Source organism: Lepus europaeus, chromosome 1 (genome assembly GCF_033115175.1).
Source record: "Lepus europaeus isolate LE1 chromosome 1, mLepTim1.pri, whole genome shotgun sequence".
Classification (NCBI taxonomy): domain Eukaryota; kingdom Metazoa; phylum Chordata; class Mammalia; order Lagomorpha; family Leporidae; genus Lepus; species Lepus europaeus.
In genome coordinates this window covers 172,256,179-172,271,060 of record NC_084827.1, presented here as the reverse complement: position 1 = coordinate 172,271,060, position 14,882 = coordinate 172,256,179, and the positions used below count along the sequence as shown (strand labels likewise).

General features: G+C 42.0%; 1 protein-coding gene across 1 annotated transcript; it reads left to right on the top strand.

Annotated features, from left to right (window-relative positions):
• Positions 1-650: 650 nt before the first annotated feature.
• Positions 651-14,480, top strand: TM4SF20 (transmembrane 4 L six family member 20). Its single transcript, XM_062202242.1, has 4 exons — positions 651-859; positions 7,441-7,506; positions 11,875-12,026; positions 13,359-14,480. The coding sequence occupies exons 1-4, from the start codon at positions 677-679 to the stop codon at positions 13,642-13,644; spliced, it is 687 nt and encodes a 228-aa protein (XP_062058226.1). The 5' UTR covers positions 651-676; the 3' UTR covers positions 13,645-14,480.
• Positions 14,481-14,882: the final 402 nt, after the last annotated feature.

Here is a 14,882-nt window from a genome sequence, read left to right as displayed (position 1 = left end):
GCCTGGAAGAGGGGCAACCGGGACAGAATCCGGCGCCCCAACCGGGACTAGAACCTGGTGTGCCGGCGACGCAGGCAGAGGATTAGCCTATTGAGCTGCGGCGCTGGCTGATCTGATCATTAAGCATTGTATATGTATATTGAAATGTTACACTATACCTAACAAGAATGTACAATTACTTTGTGTCAATTAAAAATTTTTTAAAATATATAAATAACATGTGCAACAGAGATATTTTTTTTTACCAAAATCTCATACATGTTTAACTATTTCAAAAGAAGGAACTTCCATAGTTGACGTGGCTATCAATAAGACTGGAAAAAGAGTTGATGTTAACTGGATAGTCTTGCTTTATATGACACATTGGTAAAGGAATGTGTTAAAAAGGTTTATTGTAAAACCCACCTTTTTTTTTTTTTGTTTCATCTGCTTATGTTCATATTTATCTCACAGAAGCCATAGATTTTTTCCCCTTCCTTTACCCCATTATAATGTAAAATTATCCTGATTTCCTGGTATAGTCCTCATAATAATATCTGCCCTATTGAACTCTGAACCAGTTTCTGCAATCCGTTTTTCACAAACGGTAAACATTAACAAGAAGTTTCAAATAAAAGCAGGCCAGGGCCATGCAAGAGCAGCCACTTGACTGTTTCTAGTGGAGCTGGGCGTAACGATGACCTGCTGTGAGGGATGGACGTCCTGCAATGGATTCTGCCTGCTTGTGCTACTTCTGTTGGGAGTCACTCTCAATGCAATACCTCTGATTGTCAACTTAGTTGAGGAAGAGCAACTCTTTCAAAACCCCATCTCTTGCTTTGAGAGGTGGTTCCCAGGAATTATAGGAGCAGGTTTGATGGTAAGTAATAATTATTTTACTTGATTTGGAAAAGGGCCTGTGCACTGTTAGCAAACTCCTAGACTCTCTTTGAGCCTTAAAATTACAAGTTAGGAGCAATGTTATGGTATTCATCTATATTGATAAACAGTGAATAATAGTAATTTAAAGAGAGTAACCTACGTGGTATGGGCTAATGAACTCAGGAAACCAAAAATACATGGGTAAAAGTTAGTTGGGTTATTGGCTATCACATTTCTCCAGATGTCGAGTGGCTCTTCCAAGCTTTATAGTGGGAAGGACCTTTTGCTACTTTCTTTTGCCTTAGACCAGTTTCTAGGTCTTCACAGGGATTACAATAGGATTAGGAAGTGTCTCAGTAGGAATGACAATAAACGTTCCTGTGACCTGACTCCTGGATGATGGCGATTGTGAGCCATGAAGGTAGCATTGTGTGTGTCTGATGAGCTTTCCACCAAAGAATATGGACTTGAAATCCTGGGTCTGTGGTCTCAAGGACGTTGACTCAGCTACAATGTAGATACCAGAACTTCAGCCTTGTGAACGGGGCTGCCTTTGCTGGAATCTGCAGCAGAGCAACACAGTCCAGAACTCCTCAATGTACCTGACCACGGATCACTTGAGGCACTTGCGATAGATTCACAGGCTTTCTTGTGGGAATTCTGATGCAGTATGCCTGGGTAGGATCCACTGGTGTATGAAATATTCTTTCCAGTTCTAGCAGAATATCACAGCTACAATTCCATCTCCGATAGATCTCCATGAGCACAACATTTATCCTATGGTTTTGCTTCCACGCTTGTAAAACATGAGTGTGGATGTTGAAGTTGGAAATTTACCATCCAGGAGGCTGGCTGTTGTTATTCCACTTGCCTGTACCTCAGGGAGTCTAGTTAGTGCCAGAGAAAAAAGGTTTCGTATGAATGTATCTGTGTGTGTGTGTGTGTGTGTGAGACAGAGCGAGAGAGAGAGAGAGAGAGCACACTGCAAGGACTGATATTAGTGTTTTAGAGATAGTAAACATGAGATGATTTTTAAAGAAATTTGCTTCTGATCGTATCCCCAGACTTATATGAAAGCACCCTTAGGTCATATATATTTAAGTTTGGACACAACTTTGTACTTTGGCTGGTACACAGGACCTAAGGCCACTCTGGCATCAAAGAGTCATTTCAGGAGGCATTCTCCAAAGGCTGATGGCTCCTTTCCTGTTACCATCACACGAAATCTATGCACCTGTTTCAGGAAAAAAGCTCACAGGAAAATCAGCAAGTTTTGAGCTATTGCTCAAATTGTCATGAATGCTATTGCTTCAAATTGTCATGAATGCTCCCTTCCGGACTGAAAGAACACACATTGCTCAACAATGTGAAGCAACTGTGAATCCTTCTGTCTGCTTTCTCTTCTTGTAAAAGGCTTCTTTCTGCTTGAGTAATGGTGTGAGCCTCCTCTCCATCTGTTTACACCACAAGCCGGGAGCAGGTGGCTGAGTACAACTTAACACTGGTGATTTCTGGAAAGCTCCCTTTCTGGTCCTGAGTTAAGATCGTCCATTTACAGTAACTCCTGTGGTTTTAAATCTACGTTGGCACTGCCATGATCCCTGTGAAAAACTTCTTAATTCTTACTAGCACATACCTGCATTCCTGGTATTCTAGGCTAGGGAGGTGGGTGAGGACAGAGAGACAGAGAGAGAGAGAGAGAGAGAGAGAGAGAAGTGGAGTATAGGGTGGGAGGGTGTAAATCTGTTACTTATCGATCATCTGCTAAGTACTAATTACTGGGCTCATTCCTTACACTGTTATCTCATTTAAGCTGCATGATCATCTAGGCAGATACTATCATTTGTACTTTGCAGCTCAGCAAACAGAAGGGTAGGCAGGTTAACAAGGTTGCACAGTGGGTGTGAAATGTAATTCCAGGTTTATCTGACTCCAGAGCTTTTTAGAAAAGATTTATTTATTTGAAAAGCTGAGTTAGAGAGAGAGAGAGAGAGAGAGAGAGAGAGAGAATCTTCCATTTGCTGGTTCACTCCCCAAATGGCTGCAACAGTCAGGGCTCGGCCAGTCTGAAGCTGCGAGCCAGCAACTCCATCCGAGTCTCCCACCTGGGTGACAGAGGCCCAAACACTGGAACCATTTTCCGCTGCTTTCCCAGGCCATTAGCAGGGAGCTGGATTGGAAGTAGAGCAGCCAAGACAATCAGCGCCCATTGGGATGGCAGCGTCTCAGGTTAGCCGGCTGTGCCACAGCGTCGGTCCTCTGAAGCTGTTTTCCACAAGTGTTCATACCATAGTCGTCAACACCCATCCCGGGTGGACAGACACAATCAATAATTTAATCCATGAATTTTCCAAGGAAACTGAGCTCTAAACAAGTTTTATACACTTGTGAAGCAGTTTCAGAGCTGGGACTTCCTCGTGCTGCAGCCAAACGTACTTTATTGCCCTCAATAAATATTAACGAGAGATAGTGATACCAGGCGATCCCTGTTAGTCCGCAACACAGCAGTACAGGGGCTCAGCCTACAGGTGTTTGTACGTGATCCTCAGCTATATTTAGAATATTGAAGATGACCTTTTCTAGAGGGCACTACGTCCTCTATAACATCCATCAAAACGCTGCCTTGTTCCAAATACTGAATTGTCAATATGCTTACAAGTACACAGAAAAGTTTATTAAAATACTCCTGCCTGTCATAAGCGCTTTGGCCATCATTATTGAAATCTTTCCAAAATTGCTGTAGCATTTCAAATTGGTATTGCTTCAAAGAGAGGGGATTTTACAGGAAGTAGCTAATAATATGAAGTTCATTATTGATTACTTCAATACTTTCATTTTATGGTTTTATGATTTACCCAAAACAGATAAGAACCATTTCATCTTTTGAAACCATGTCTGAAAGTAAAAATATTGTGTAATTAATTATTTTTATTCTGCTTAATGGGAAAATCAATACAGATGCTATTTGTTCAAATATTTTAAAAAGGACGTGAAATGTTTCTTTGCAAAATAGAAACAGAAGGGGCATTTTATTTTATAGGAAGTTAATTGCAGACCTGAGTTTAATTATTATATAACAGTAATTCATCAAAGTCAGTTATTAAGGTCTTAACAGAGAATACATTGTTGAAAGTTGAATATATTAGGAGATATTGTGTATAACAAACAATTGCAAAAATCAGTGTTTGTTTATGATGAACTATTATGGCTTTGTGTGTTACTCTCATTTTCAAGTACTTAGAGACTTCCCAAAAGCCTGAATTATATCACAGAGGTTTTAGCTGCCTAAAGCTCTTCTGTACATCATTTGAAAATGTTATGGTTTCTAAAATTGGGTGAAAGTATAAGTTTCTGCAAGGAAAAACAAACGATATCATTTTTCTATATAAAAACAAAAGATTAGTAAGACTTAATTTCATAAAAATTTGAAGTTTTTTTATTTTTTTTTTTGCATTTTATTTGAAAGGAAGAGAGAATGAGAGAGCAAGAGAGTGAAAGAGAGAGAGACTTTTTACATCCACTGGTCCACTTCCCACATGCATTCAACAGCCAGGAGCTGGAACTCATCCACACTCTTGTGTGGGTGGCAAGTGCCCGAATACTTGAGCCAACACTTGTTACCTCCCAGGAACCTGGACGGGAAGTGGAGTAACAGGGACTAGAACCAGGCACTCTGATGTGGGATGCAACCGTCTGGAGTAGTGACTTAACAGCTGCACCAAACTTTTGTCTCTGATATTACAAAAACTATCATGCATTCCAATATGCTTAGGACTCAAAGAGAAAGAGCATTCTCGCCGGCGCCGCGGCTCAGTAGGCTAATCCTCCGCCTTGCGGCGCTGGCACACCGGGTTCTAGTCCCGGTCGGGGCACCGGATTCTGTCCCGGTTGCCCCTCTTCCAGGCCAGCTCTCTGCTGTGGCCAGGGAGTGCAGTGGAGGATGGCCCAAGTGCTTGGGCCCTGCACCCGCATGGGAGACCAGGAGAAGCACCTGGCTCCTGCCATCGGATCAGCGCGGTGCGCTGGCCGCAGCGCGCCTACCGCGGCGGCCATTGGAGGGTGAACCAACGGCAAAAAGGAAGACCTTTCTCTCTGTCTCTCTCTCTCACTGTCCACTCTCTCTGTCAAAAAAAAAAAAAAAAAAGAGAATGAGCATTCTCCTAACTACCTATTTGAGCAGGCAACTACTTGGATGACTCATAATTCAGATACATGAATACACACTTTCACATTTTAGTGGCCACCACTTAAAATTCGTACAATTTTCAAAGCTCTGAATGGATAAAGAGATTGAAATCCAGTGAATGACCAAACTCTCTATAAAGGTGGAATACAGATTTGCTAACAGGGGCTGGAGCTGTGGTGTGGCAGGCTGAGACACTGCTTGTGACGCCAGATCCCGTACCAGAATGCCATTTGCGTCCCAGCTACTCCGCTTAAACCCAGCTACTTTGCTCACAATCCAGCTTCCTGCTAATGCTCCAGGGAAGGCAGCATAAGGTGGCCCAAGAAGTTGGACCCCTGCTGCTCATGTAGAATAGAATGGAGCTCCTGGCTCCTGGCTTTGGTCTGGCCCAGCCCTGGCTGTTGTGACCATTTAGGGAGCGAACCACTGCATTGAAGATCTTTCTCTGCAACTCTTTCAAATAAATAAATAAATCTTAAAAAGAAAAAGATTTGTTAATACATCATGAATTCAACTGGCTGTGAGTGTTACTATATAAAACCCCTTTGCAAGGGAACCATAAAGCAAACATCTCTGAAGTGAAGCAATTGTAAAAAGAGTAGAATTCAACCAATAAGGACATGGAATGATTTATGCATGTCAGTTGTAATTGAATGTCGCATTACTTTCTTTTGAAAGATTCATTCATTTTCTACATCAGTGGCTGGCAAAATTGTAGTGTAAGGAGCCCAATCGTGAATATGTTAGGCTTTGTAAGCCATTGTCTTGCACAACTATTCAACTCTACTCTTGGTGTGCAAAAGCAGCCACAGACAATATGTAAACGAAAGGGCATGACTGTGCTTCTTTTCAATAAAACTTTGTTCACAAAAAAGAGGTGATGGGCTCTAGTTTTGAAGTTCCTGTTTCTGAACGATTGATCTGTAAGCTCAGAAGGCAGTATAGCTGATAGGTACAACAAAAGCTTAGTGTTTGTTTCCTGACACCCATCTGGGTGCAAAAATTTCTTCCCCCCTTTCTTCTGTGCTTTCAGTTATGCCCTGTGGTAGCTGCTGGCCATATACACGTGTGGCCTCTGAATCACAAGGGTGTTTGTGCCCACGGTGATATGTAAACAGGGGCATGGAGTCAGTACAAGGATAGATGAGGTAAAGCTCTTTAGGAAAACTGCCTTGTAGGCAGTGTAAATGGTAAGAACAAAGGTAGACTGGCCTTGGCCTTGGAGAAACCAAGGAGGGAAGGAGCAGGTTGAAGGACGATGAGATGAGCCAGGGAGCTGGTGGAGGGATGAGAGGGACAAACTATTCAGGACTAGAAGAGAATGCTTAAGAATTGAGTCTGTGTGGGATGGTGGTAAAGCCTCAGCTCTGGAACCTGAGGGCCTCACTTTGAGTCCCAGGTTACTCAAACTTTGTGGGCCTCAGTTTTTTCTGTATAAAATGGGATGACAACTGCACCTACTTCATAGGATAATTGTGAGGATGGAATGAACTAGAGCATACAAATTATCTCTGCAGTGCCCTGTCATTAGAGCCAGGAGACAAGAGCAGGGGAGAGGAGGCTACTCAAAGACAGCTGGGCAGATGGCAAACACACACACACACACACAAGGAAGTAATTAACATCTTACTGGCCAAGGATAAACTCCTTGCTGTAAGAATTTCCGGTCACAGCTGCTGAGAATACAATATCATTTCTTTACGGCTTTCCCTTAACACAGAAATGCACTAGATGAAAGATTTCTGTACATAAGTGTAAAAGGAGATCACTTCATATCATGGATACAGGAGCAGAAAGGAGAACAGGAAACAAAAAATAAACCTCAAATATAAGCCCTGGGGGGGAAGAGGGTACTCATGAGATGGTAGTGACCTTGGGAGAAGAAAGTTAGGTGAGTGGGAGTGGGTGGCGGCAGAATTACCTGATCCCAAGTTCCAGGCAAACAAAACCATCATTTTCTTGTAATAGAGGCTTGCCAGACTAATTCATATAGTTTATAAAAATTGGGTAAATGGCTGCTCTAAAGAGAGAGAGAGAGAAGGAGAGGGGGAGGGAGAGAGAAGAGTGAGCTGTGGATGATGCAACCAACTCTTTCATAAACATTTTTCCCCAAATTATTCATACATGAGTCATCTTAATTAAAATCCCATTCTCTGTAGATGACAAAAAGGAAAAGTAAGAATGTAGATGGAAGACTTTTGAGCCTCATCCCCACCCTTTTGGCCTTTGTGGTTTTAAATGGGGTCACAGGGTTCTCAAGATAGAGGATGTTGCCAAATTCTCTTTTTGTCCCTTGAGCCTTGACTTCCAACAACTGGTGGTAAATGCCAGGTGATTTCTGCTGTTTCTTCTGATGGGAACTAATACTACTCCTTTCCTGTTGAAATTTCTAGGTCATTCCAGCAACAACAATGTCCTTGGCTGCAAGGAAAAGAGCATGCTGCAACAACAGAACCGGAGTGAGTATGGAGAAATCGCTTTGGAAGCAGAAGTGCACAGGGTTGTGACATCTCAGCAAAGTCACCCTGAGTCATCAGCATCCGCCCCATCACAGGAGGGCTTTGCTGGCAGGGCCAGTCTCAGAAATGTGATTTAGGATTACGTGACAATAGGCCAAGTGAGAGGGCATTGGTTTCCCCCCATGCAAATTTAGCTTTGCAGCTGGCCTTCACTGCTTTCCTCCATCTTCAGTTCAGCAGTCTAAGGATTCTCAAAGAGAGATTCAGAGTCATACCCAGAGCTGGCATGCTACTCAAACACGTGCTAGTTTTATGGTATGTATGAAACACTCTGGGAAATGTATCCTCACTTCTGATTCATACAAAACCCTGGTCTTCTAGGGTCAGAATAATAATTATCCTATGCAGTCAAATTAAAGGAGACATCAGTTATTTTTTTCCCATTTCACACCTACCTGAAATGTACAAGGTAGTAACTAAGCTTAAAATAAATTCTCATTAACCTAAGTGTCACTCTGCTTGGAACACTTTTTTTTTTTTTAAAGAAGATTTATTTATGTATTTAAAAGGCAGAGTGACATAGAGAGCAGGAGAGAGAGAGAGAGAATATCTTTCATCCACTGGTTTACTCACCAAATGACAGCAACAGCCAGTGCTGTGCCAGGCCAAAGCAATATCTAAGAGCTTCCTCTGGGTCTCCCATGTTAGTGGCAGGGCCCAAATACTTGGACCATCCAGCATATCTTTCCCAGGTGCATTAGCAGTGAGCTGGATTGGAAGTGGAGCAGCCAGAACTTGAAGCAGCACCCATATGGGATGCTGGCATCACAGGTAGAGGCTCAACACACTTTGACACAGCACCAGCCTCTGGAACACTTTCAAATATACTATTTCATTTAATTCTCTCAAAACCCTTCAGTGGGAAACACTAAAATCTTTGTTTCCTTGACCAAGAAACTGATGTTCCGAGAAAGCAAAAACTTAGCATACCACAGCTTGTGAGTGGATTCGGATCCAAATGCAGCAGACTCCCAAATTCCTAGTCTTTCCACTATTTATATCATGGACATTACTATTAAGTAACTATAGCTCCTATATTTTCCTTGGAACGAGTGGTATATCAATAACCAGCAGTCACGGTAAATGTGCTTGGCTGAGCTTGACATTTTAAAGTAATGTTTCTTGATTGAATTGAAACATAAGAATCATCTGGGGAGATTAACAAAAATCCCAATGCTGGGGTGGCCCCAGACATTCTGCATCAGTATTTTCCAACAGTACCCTCTCCCCGATCCAAGTGACACTAATGTGCTACCAAGGGCAAGGACCGCTGCTTAGAAGGGAACATCCATTATAGTCAGAAAATTCTTGCTTTTTCAGTTACCATTTTCCAACGTTTGGCATTTATGTAGGATTACAAGAATCACTTGCTGTGCACTTTGGTCTACCTCTGTTCCTGTTACACTATAGTATTTAATAAAAAATGGTTTTTGGTTTCCTTTCCCTGCCCTTTCTTTTTAAACTGGATCAGTTGGAGTTTGACTGTGGATGACTTCTCTGAAGGTTCAGAGAAGAAATGAAACTAAAAATAAGTTTACTTGAGGGCAAGAACGATTTTTAAATGCAGGTATGCTTTTTTTTTCATAATACACATTTTCCACGAACTTTGAAGACGCCACGTGTTCCATACTCACAAGATGCGTTTGAGAGGTATCCTATTTCTGAACCCCTGAACTCAAAAAACAGCAAAACATTTACATAGGGTTTTCTCTCAAATTGCGTTTTCGTTAATCTTTTTCCCTCTGTTCATACCCTTTCATGAAAATTAAATCATCTTTTCAACGATCACTTCACTTTCTGCCCCTTTGAAGATGCCACCAAGTGAGAATAACCAAGTCGCTCTTCATGCAGGTGTCAGGGTTAACTCACCAGGAGCTCTTGCTCCCCTTTCCTTACCTTAAAAGTAACTCAAAGTCATGCTTCTGCAAAACTAGAGCTTATCTCGTGTTGAGGGCTACCAAGAGCTCTGGAGTGCCAAGGGAGTACTAGATGATACTGCTCATGCTCTCCTAACAAGTGGCACCGGCTATTTAACCCAAACCGCCCATTTATGTGGAGTAGATGTTCTAAAACACTGTTAGCCACTTTTCTCAAGTGAGCAGCCAGGTGAGGACTAGAGTCTAAGACGTGCCTGGGATCTGTAAGTCTAGGGACTATGAAAGCATCACAAAAGTGACAAAGGTTACATCTTGGGAGCGTGGGGAAGGGACCATCAAGCGTGTTGCCTATTTCAGTGGCTCCTTGCTTCTTTGACCTTTTTCCAATTTTTATTCCATTCCTCAACACAAAGTGGTTTTGCTGAATTATTTAAACAAACCCCCACTTGAGAGAAAATAGAGATGCATGGAACCACTTTCTGCATCCAGACCCCTTCACAATGAGAAATCAGACACAGTAGATGACCTGAAAGTAAACAGAGTTAACACTTCTTGATGAGTAAATTTAAGTAACTTGCACAGCTCCCAGCAGAGTGGAGCAATCAGGATCTGAATTAGACTCCAAATCCCTCATTTCATGCTTACAACTGGAAGAAGTACAGTGCAGTGATTAGAATCTGGGCACCCGTGATTCCGGGTGTGAGAGCCTGACAACCTTGCCAATCTCCTTAAACTGCAGAGTTCTCGTTCATAAAATGAGAATAATAGTATCTAACTCTGCCACTTTATTCTAACTACTCATTAAAGCTGAGAACACAACATGACTCCAGGAAATGCCACGCTGCTCCACCAAGGGAAAAGGAAAGGTGCTCCCATGCTTCCTGATTTTGAAACAATCAGAATTGTCACCGACTGCTAACTTCACTGGAACAACACCGAGCTGCTTTTTAGAAAGATCTCGCACGCATTTGCATTTCATTTGCTATGCCGAACTCCATGTTTTTTTCCTGCTTTGGTGGCTGACTCATGAAATCAGAGGTTTACAATCCTTTCCTCTAAAACGGTTGCAATTTTAGTGCCTGAGCCTTATCCCAAAGGGTGCTTGACGTCTGCAGACAGTTTTGGTCAACACACAGGGCTACACAAGGCTGGGGAGAGGATGATGCTAGGATCTAGGGGTAGAGAAGAGGGTTGCTGCTAAACATCCACATTGCATGGGAAAGGCCCTTGCCAGCAAAATGCCCAAAGGACAGTGGTGCTGAGGTTGAGAAATCCTGCACGACACCAGGCTGTTGACTGATCACTGCAGGATGCTGGCTAGTGGTCACCTGGAGGACAAGGGCCAGATTCAGATGAGAGACTTGGCCCTTAAGAGATCAGACAACCAGGTTGGCATTGTGGCACAGCAGGTTAAACCTCTGCTTTTGATGCCGGCATCTTGTGCTGGTTCCAGTCCCAGCTGCTGTACTTCCAGGCAAGATCAGGTGTGTTCTGGGTGTTATGACCTAGCTGCTCTGCTTCCAATCCAACTCCCTGCTAATACGCCCTGGAAAGCCACAGATTATAGACCAAGCACTTGGGCTCCTGTCCCCCATGTGGGACACCAGGATGGAGTTCCAGGCTCCTGGTTTCAGACTGGCTCAGCCCCAGCCATTGTGGCCATCTGGGGAGTGAACCAGCAGAAGGAAGATCTCTTTCTCTGCTTTCCAAATTAAATAAACCTCCAAAAAGAGAGATCATATACTAGAATGTGAGTGGGTAAGGTTTAGTTGAGGTTCCATGAAGCAGGAGGTACACACAATAGGGAGGAAACAGATCTCAGTGATCTTATGAAACTGACCACACTCAGGAATAGAGAATTTCTCAGACAGTGGTAAACCCAACCATCTTGGCCTGAGTGCAATCCAATGGCAGAGACTTTGACTTCTGCCTTCTTTTACAATACACACCTAATGAAACTGTGACCTTGGGCCGGCGCCGTGGCTCACTCGGTTAATCCTCCACCTGCGGTGCCGGCATCCCATATGGGTGCCAGGTTCTAGTCCCGGTTGCTCCTCTTCCAGTCCAGCTCTCTGCTATGGCCCGGGAGGGCAGTGAAGGATGGCCCAAGTGCATGGGCCCCTGCACCCGCATGGGAGACCAGGTGGAAGCACCTGGCTCCTGGCTTCGGATCAGTGCAGTGCCAGTGGTAGAGGCCATTTGGGGAATGAACCAACAGAAAGGAAGACCTTTCTCTCTGTCTGTCTACAACTCTCCAAAAAAAAAAAAAAAAAAAAAAAACCAACCAAACAAAAAAAACAAACACAAAACTTGTGACCTTAAGATCTAAGATTTGAGGTTGACTGGATTATAAAAGACTGTACCTGCTGTTGAAACTTGAAACACACCACAACCACAAAACACTTGCCAATGACTCTACTTTACTTTCCAGATGTTTCTTTCATCACTTTTCAATGTAATCACTGTCATTGGGGCTGTGTACTGCACATTGGTATCGCTCCAGGCTCTCTCAGAAGGACCTCTCATTTGTAACTATCAAGGCAACAGTACTGTCACTTGTGAATTCTCACTGAGAAATTTAAGGTAAGTAACTGATTTTTCTTGCCTTATTGTTTTGCACAGCTGCAGCTAGTTAAATTAGAATAGAGCGGCACTAGACAATGCCATGTTTTTCTTTGATGAAACCACTGGGACAAACATTCTTAGGGATTTAGCACAAGAATCTCAATGGGCACAACCTCACTTTAAAATGAAGGAAGCACTACATTCAGAATGGCTATGGTCTTGTTTAAAACAATTAGTTGACCTCAGATGGTTTCTGCTTGTCTTTAAAAAAAAAAAACCTATGGTGAACCATGTGTTGTGTATATGTACATAAAAAACCTGCCATCGGATCGGCGCGGTGCGCCAGCCGCAGCGCACCAGCCATTGGAGGGTGAACCAACGGCAAAAGGAAGACCTTTTTCTCTCTCTCTCACTGTCCACTCTGCCTGTCAAAAAATTAAAACAAAACAAAACAAAACAAAACAAAAACTTCTGGAAATTCACAGCAGAAACTTTCCTTTCATTGTTGGAGAATGGTAATGGGGGATGCCCTGGGGGAGTGAAGGGAATACTTAAACATTTTAATTTTTTGAGAGACAGAGTGAGAGAGAGAGAGAGACAGAGAAAGGCCCTCCATCTGCTGGTTCACTCCTCAAATGGCTGCAATGGCTGGAGCTGGGCAGATCTGAAGCAGTTATAACACAGCGATCCTATGCTTGTTGCAAGTTTCATTAAGTGACCCTTATTCCACATGCTGGAAACACTGCTGTTTTCCTCAGCTGAATGACGGTTTTTGGTGTCCAGGAACGCAAGCTCCCTGAACACTCCACCTTACTCTATAACAAGGCAAAGAAAAATAGACGTGCTGGGTGTAAATGTGCTTCATTTCTAGAGTCCTGTTAGAACAGGTGCAAACCACTTTAATCACATTTAAAACGCCTTCAGCGAGCCACAGTTATACATCTGGTTTAGGAGCTAATACAATGGATACTGAAGTTCTGCACTAATTGAGCTTCCTGAACAGGGGAGCGCCTTTATTTTGTTTTCATTTCTTGTAGAAGAGTCCCTACCTAGATGGCTTGAACCTTGTGAAATGTTGATAAACAACCATGTCTGAGACAGTGGTCCAGCTATTTCATACAGTGCAATCTCAGATGCACCACAGAAATGCTGGTTGAGGGATGGGACACATCATGAATCAAAGTTTTAGGACTATTACATAGATGCACTCGAAAAACCTCATCTTCATTACAGTTTTGGGCACAATATTTCAAAAATATGCTCTGCTTCCCAACACTTGTTGGGACACAGTGCTGCATTCCTCTGATGTTCAGTGATGTTCCAGAATATCTAACTTCTATTGTTTTCCAGTAACATTCATCTAGAATCCTTCAATCTCCAGTGGTTCCGGAATGACTCTTGTGTACCTCCTGCTAGTTCTACAAACTCCATCAATGGCAACATAGCAAATGGCTGGGGAAACCATGGCCTGCACTTCAATTCCGTTGAAAACAAACACAGGATTCTCCACCTCTCAGTATTTGTAGGTCTACTGTCTGTTGGAATCCTTGAGCTCCTGTTTGGAGTCAGTCAGATTGTCATTGGCTTCCTTGGCTGTCTGTGTGGAGTCTCTAAGAGAAGAAGTCAAATTGTGTAGATTTATAGTAATACAATGAAGTATCAGTACTTTGAAAAATTGGAAAATCACATTTAAAATACACCAAGTCCAATAATGGGACATTATCTAGAAAACTGTCAGTCCTGTTACCTCAAAAAAATTTATTTTAAAGTCATCTGAGAGATGATTTAAAAAAAAATCCACCTTTCATATATAAATCATGTTGTAAATACATAACACTTCCATAAGGAAAGGAAAAATCAAGAGTTGACTTTAGGGAGAAGTAAACAGAAGCTTTCAAACTGTTTTGTATCTCTGTTCTTCTAGCTCTGAGTATTCTTGTGTGTGGAGAAACAGAGAGGGAGGAGGGGGATGAGAAGGAACACAAGGCTCCCTGGAGGTGAAAGCATGGGACCTTCTCATTGCATTTCTGTACACTTGAAAAAGTAAATACGTGGGATGAATGCAATCAAGTCTTTAGACCAATTGCTCACTTGTGGGGGCGGGGGGAGAGGAAACGGACAAGGTAGGACAGTGAAAAGAACAGCCTGTTTTCAACAACAAAATATTACAGGACAGTGAGTTGGGTTGACGGAACTGTTCTGGATTTAGAGATGTATTTTAACCAAACACATTATGTAGGCCTTGTTAGGGAAAATTGGAAACATGTACAAGAACTGGTTTAGAGAATCATGGAATTTTTGTTAATTTGATTCAGTTTGATAATGGTTTTATGGTCACACAAACTTAATTTGATTAAGTTTGATAATGGTTTTATGGTCTTGTGTTTTTTTATTAAGAAACGCATGTATATATTTTTAAAATGTCACGTTTTCAAAATGCTTTGACTAATAAAAGGAAACAACAGAAAAGTCTTCACTGTTATAGTTAGGTGATTACTATATAGCATTCATTATATTTTTCTATTATCCTATGTTTACATTTTTCGTAGTAATTAAAAATACCTAGAAAAAAAATAAGTCACCAAAAGCTGATTTAAAATAACATATGATGTATCTACCATATTAAAATGCTATAAACAAGCAAAGCTAAAAATCTGGTTTTCTGAATGCAACCATTCCTGCATTTTAATTTAAAAAATTAAGGTTCTAGAAGTAATTTATAATACCTCTATTACAGCTGCCCAAATGAATTAGTAGCATCAAGAACTTATAAGCCTTGGTTCTGAGCCCATTTACTATATAAAGGCATTCTCCCTAAACACCTTTTTATCCTAAACACCTATTTATCTCCTTTAAATATTTCCAACTTCAGGA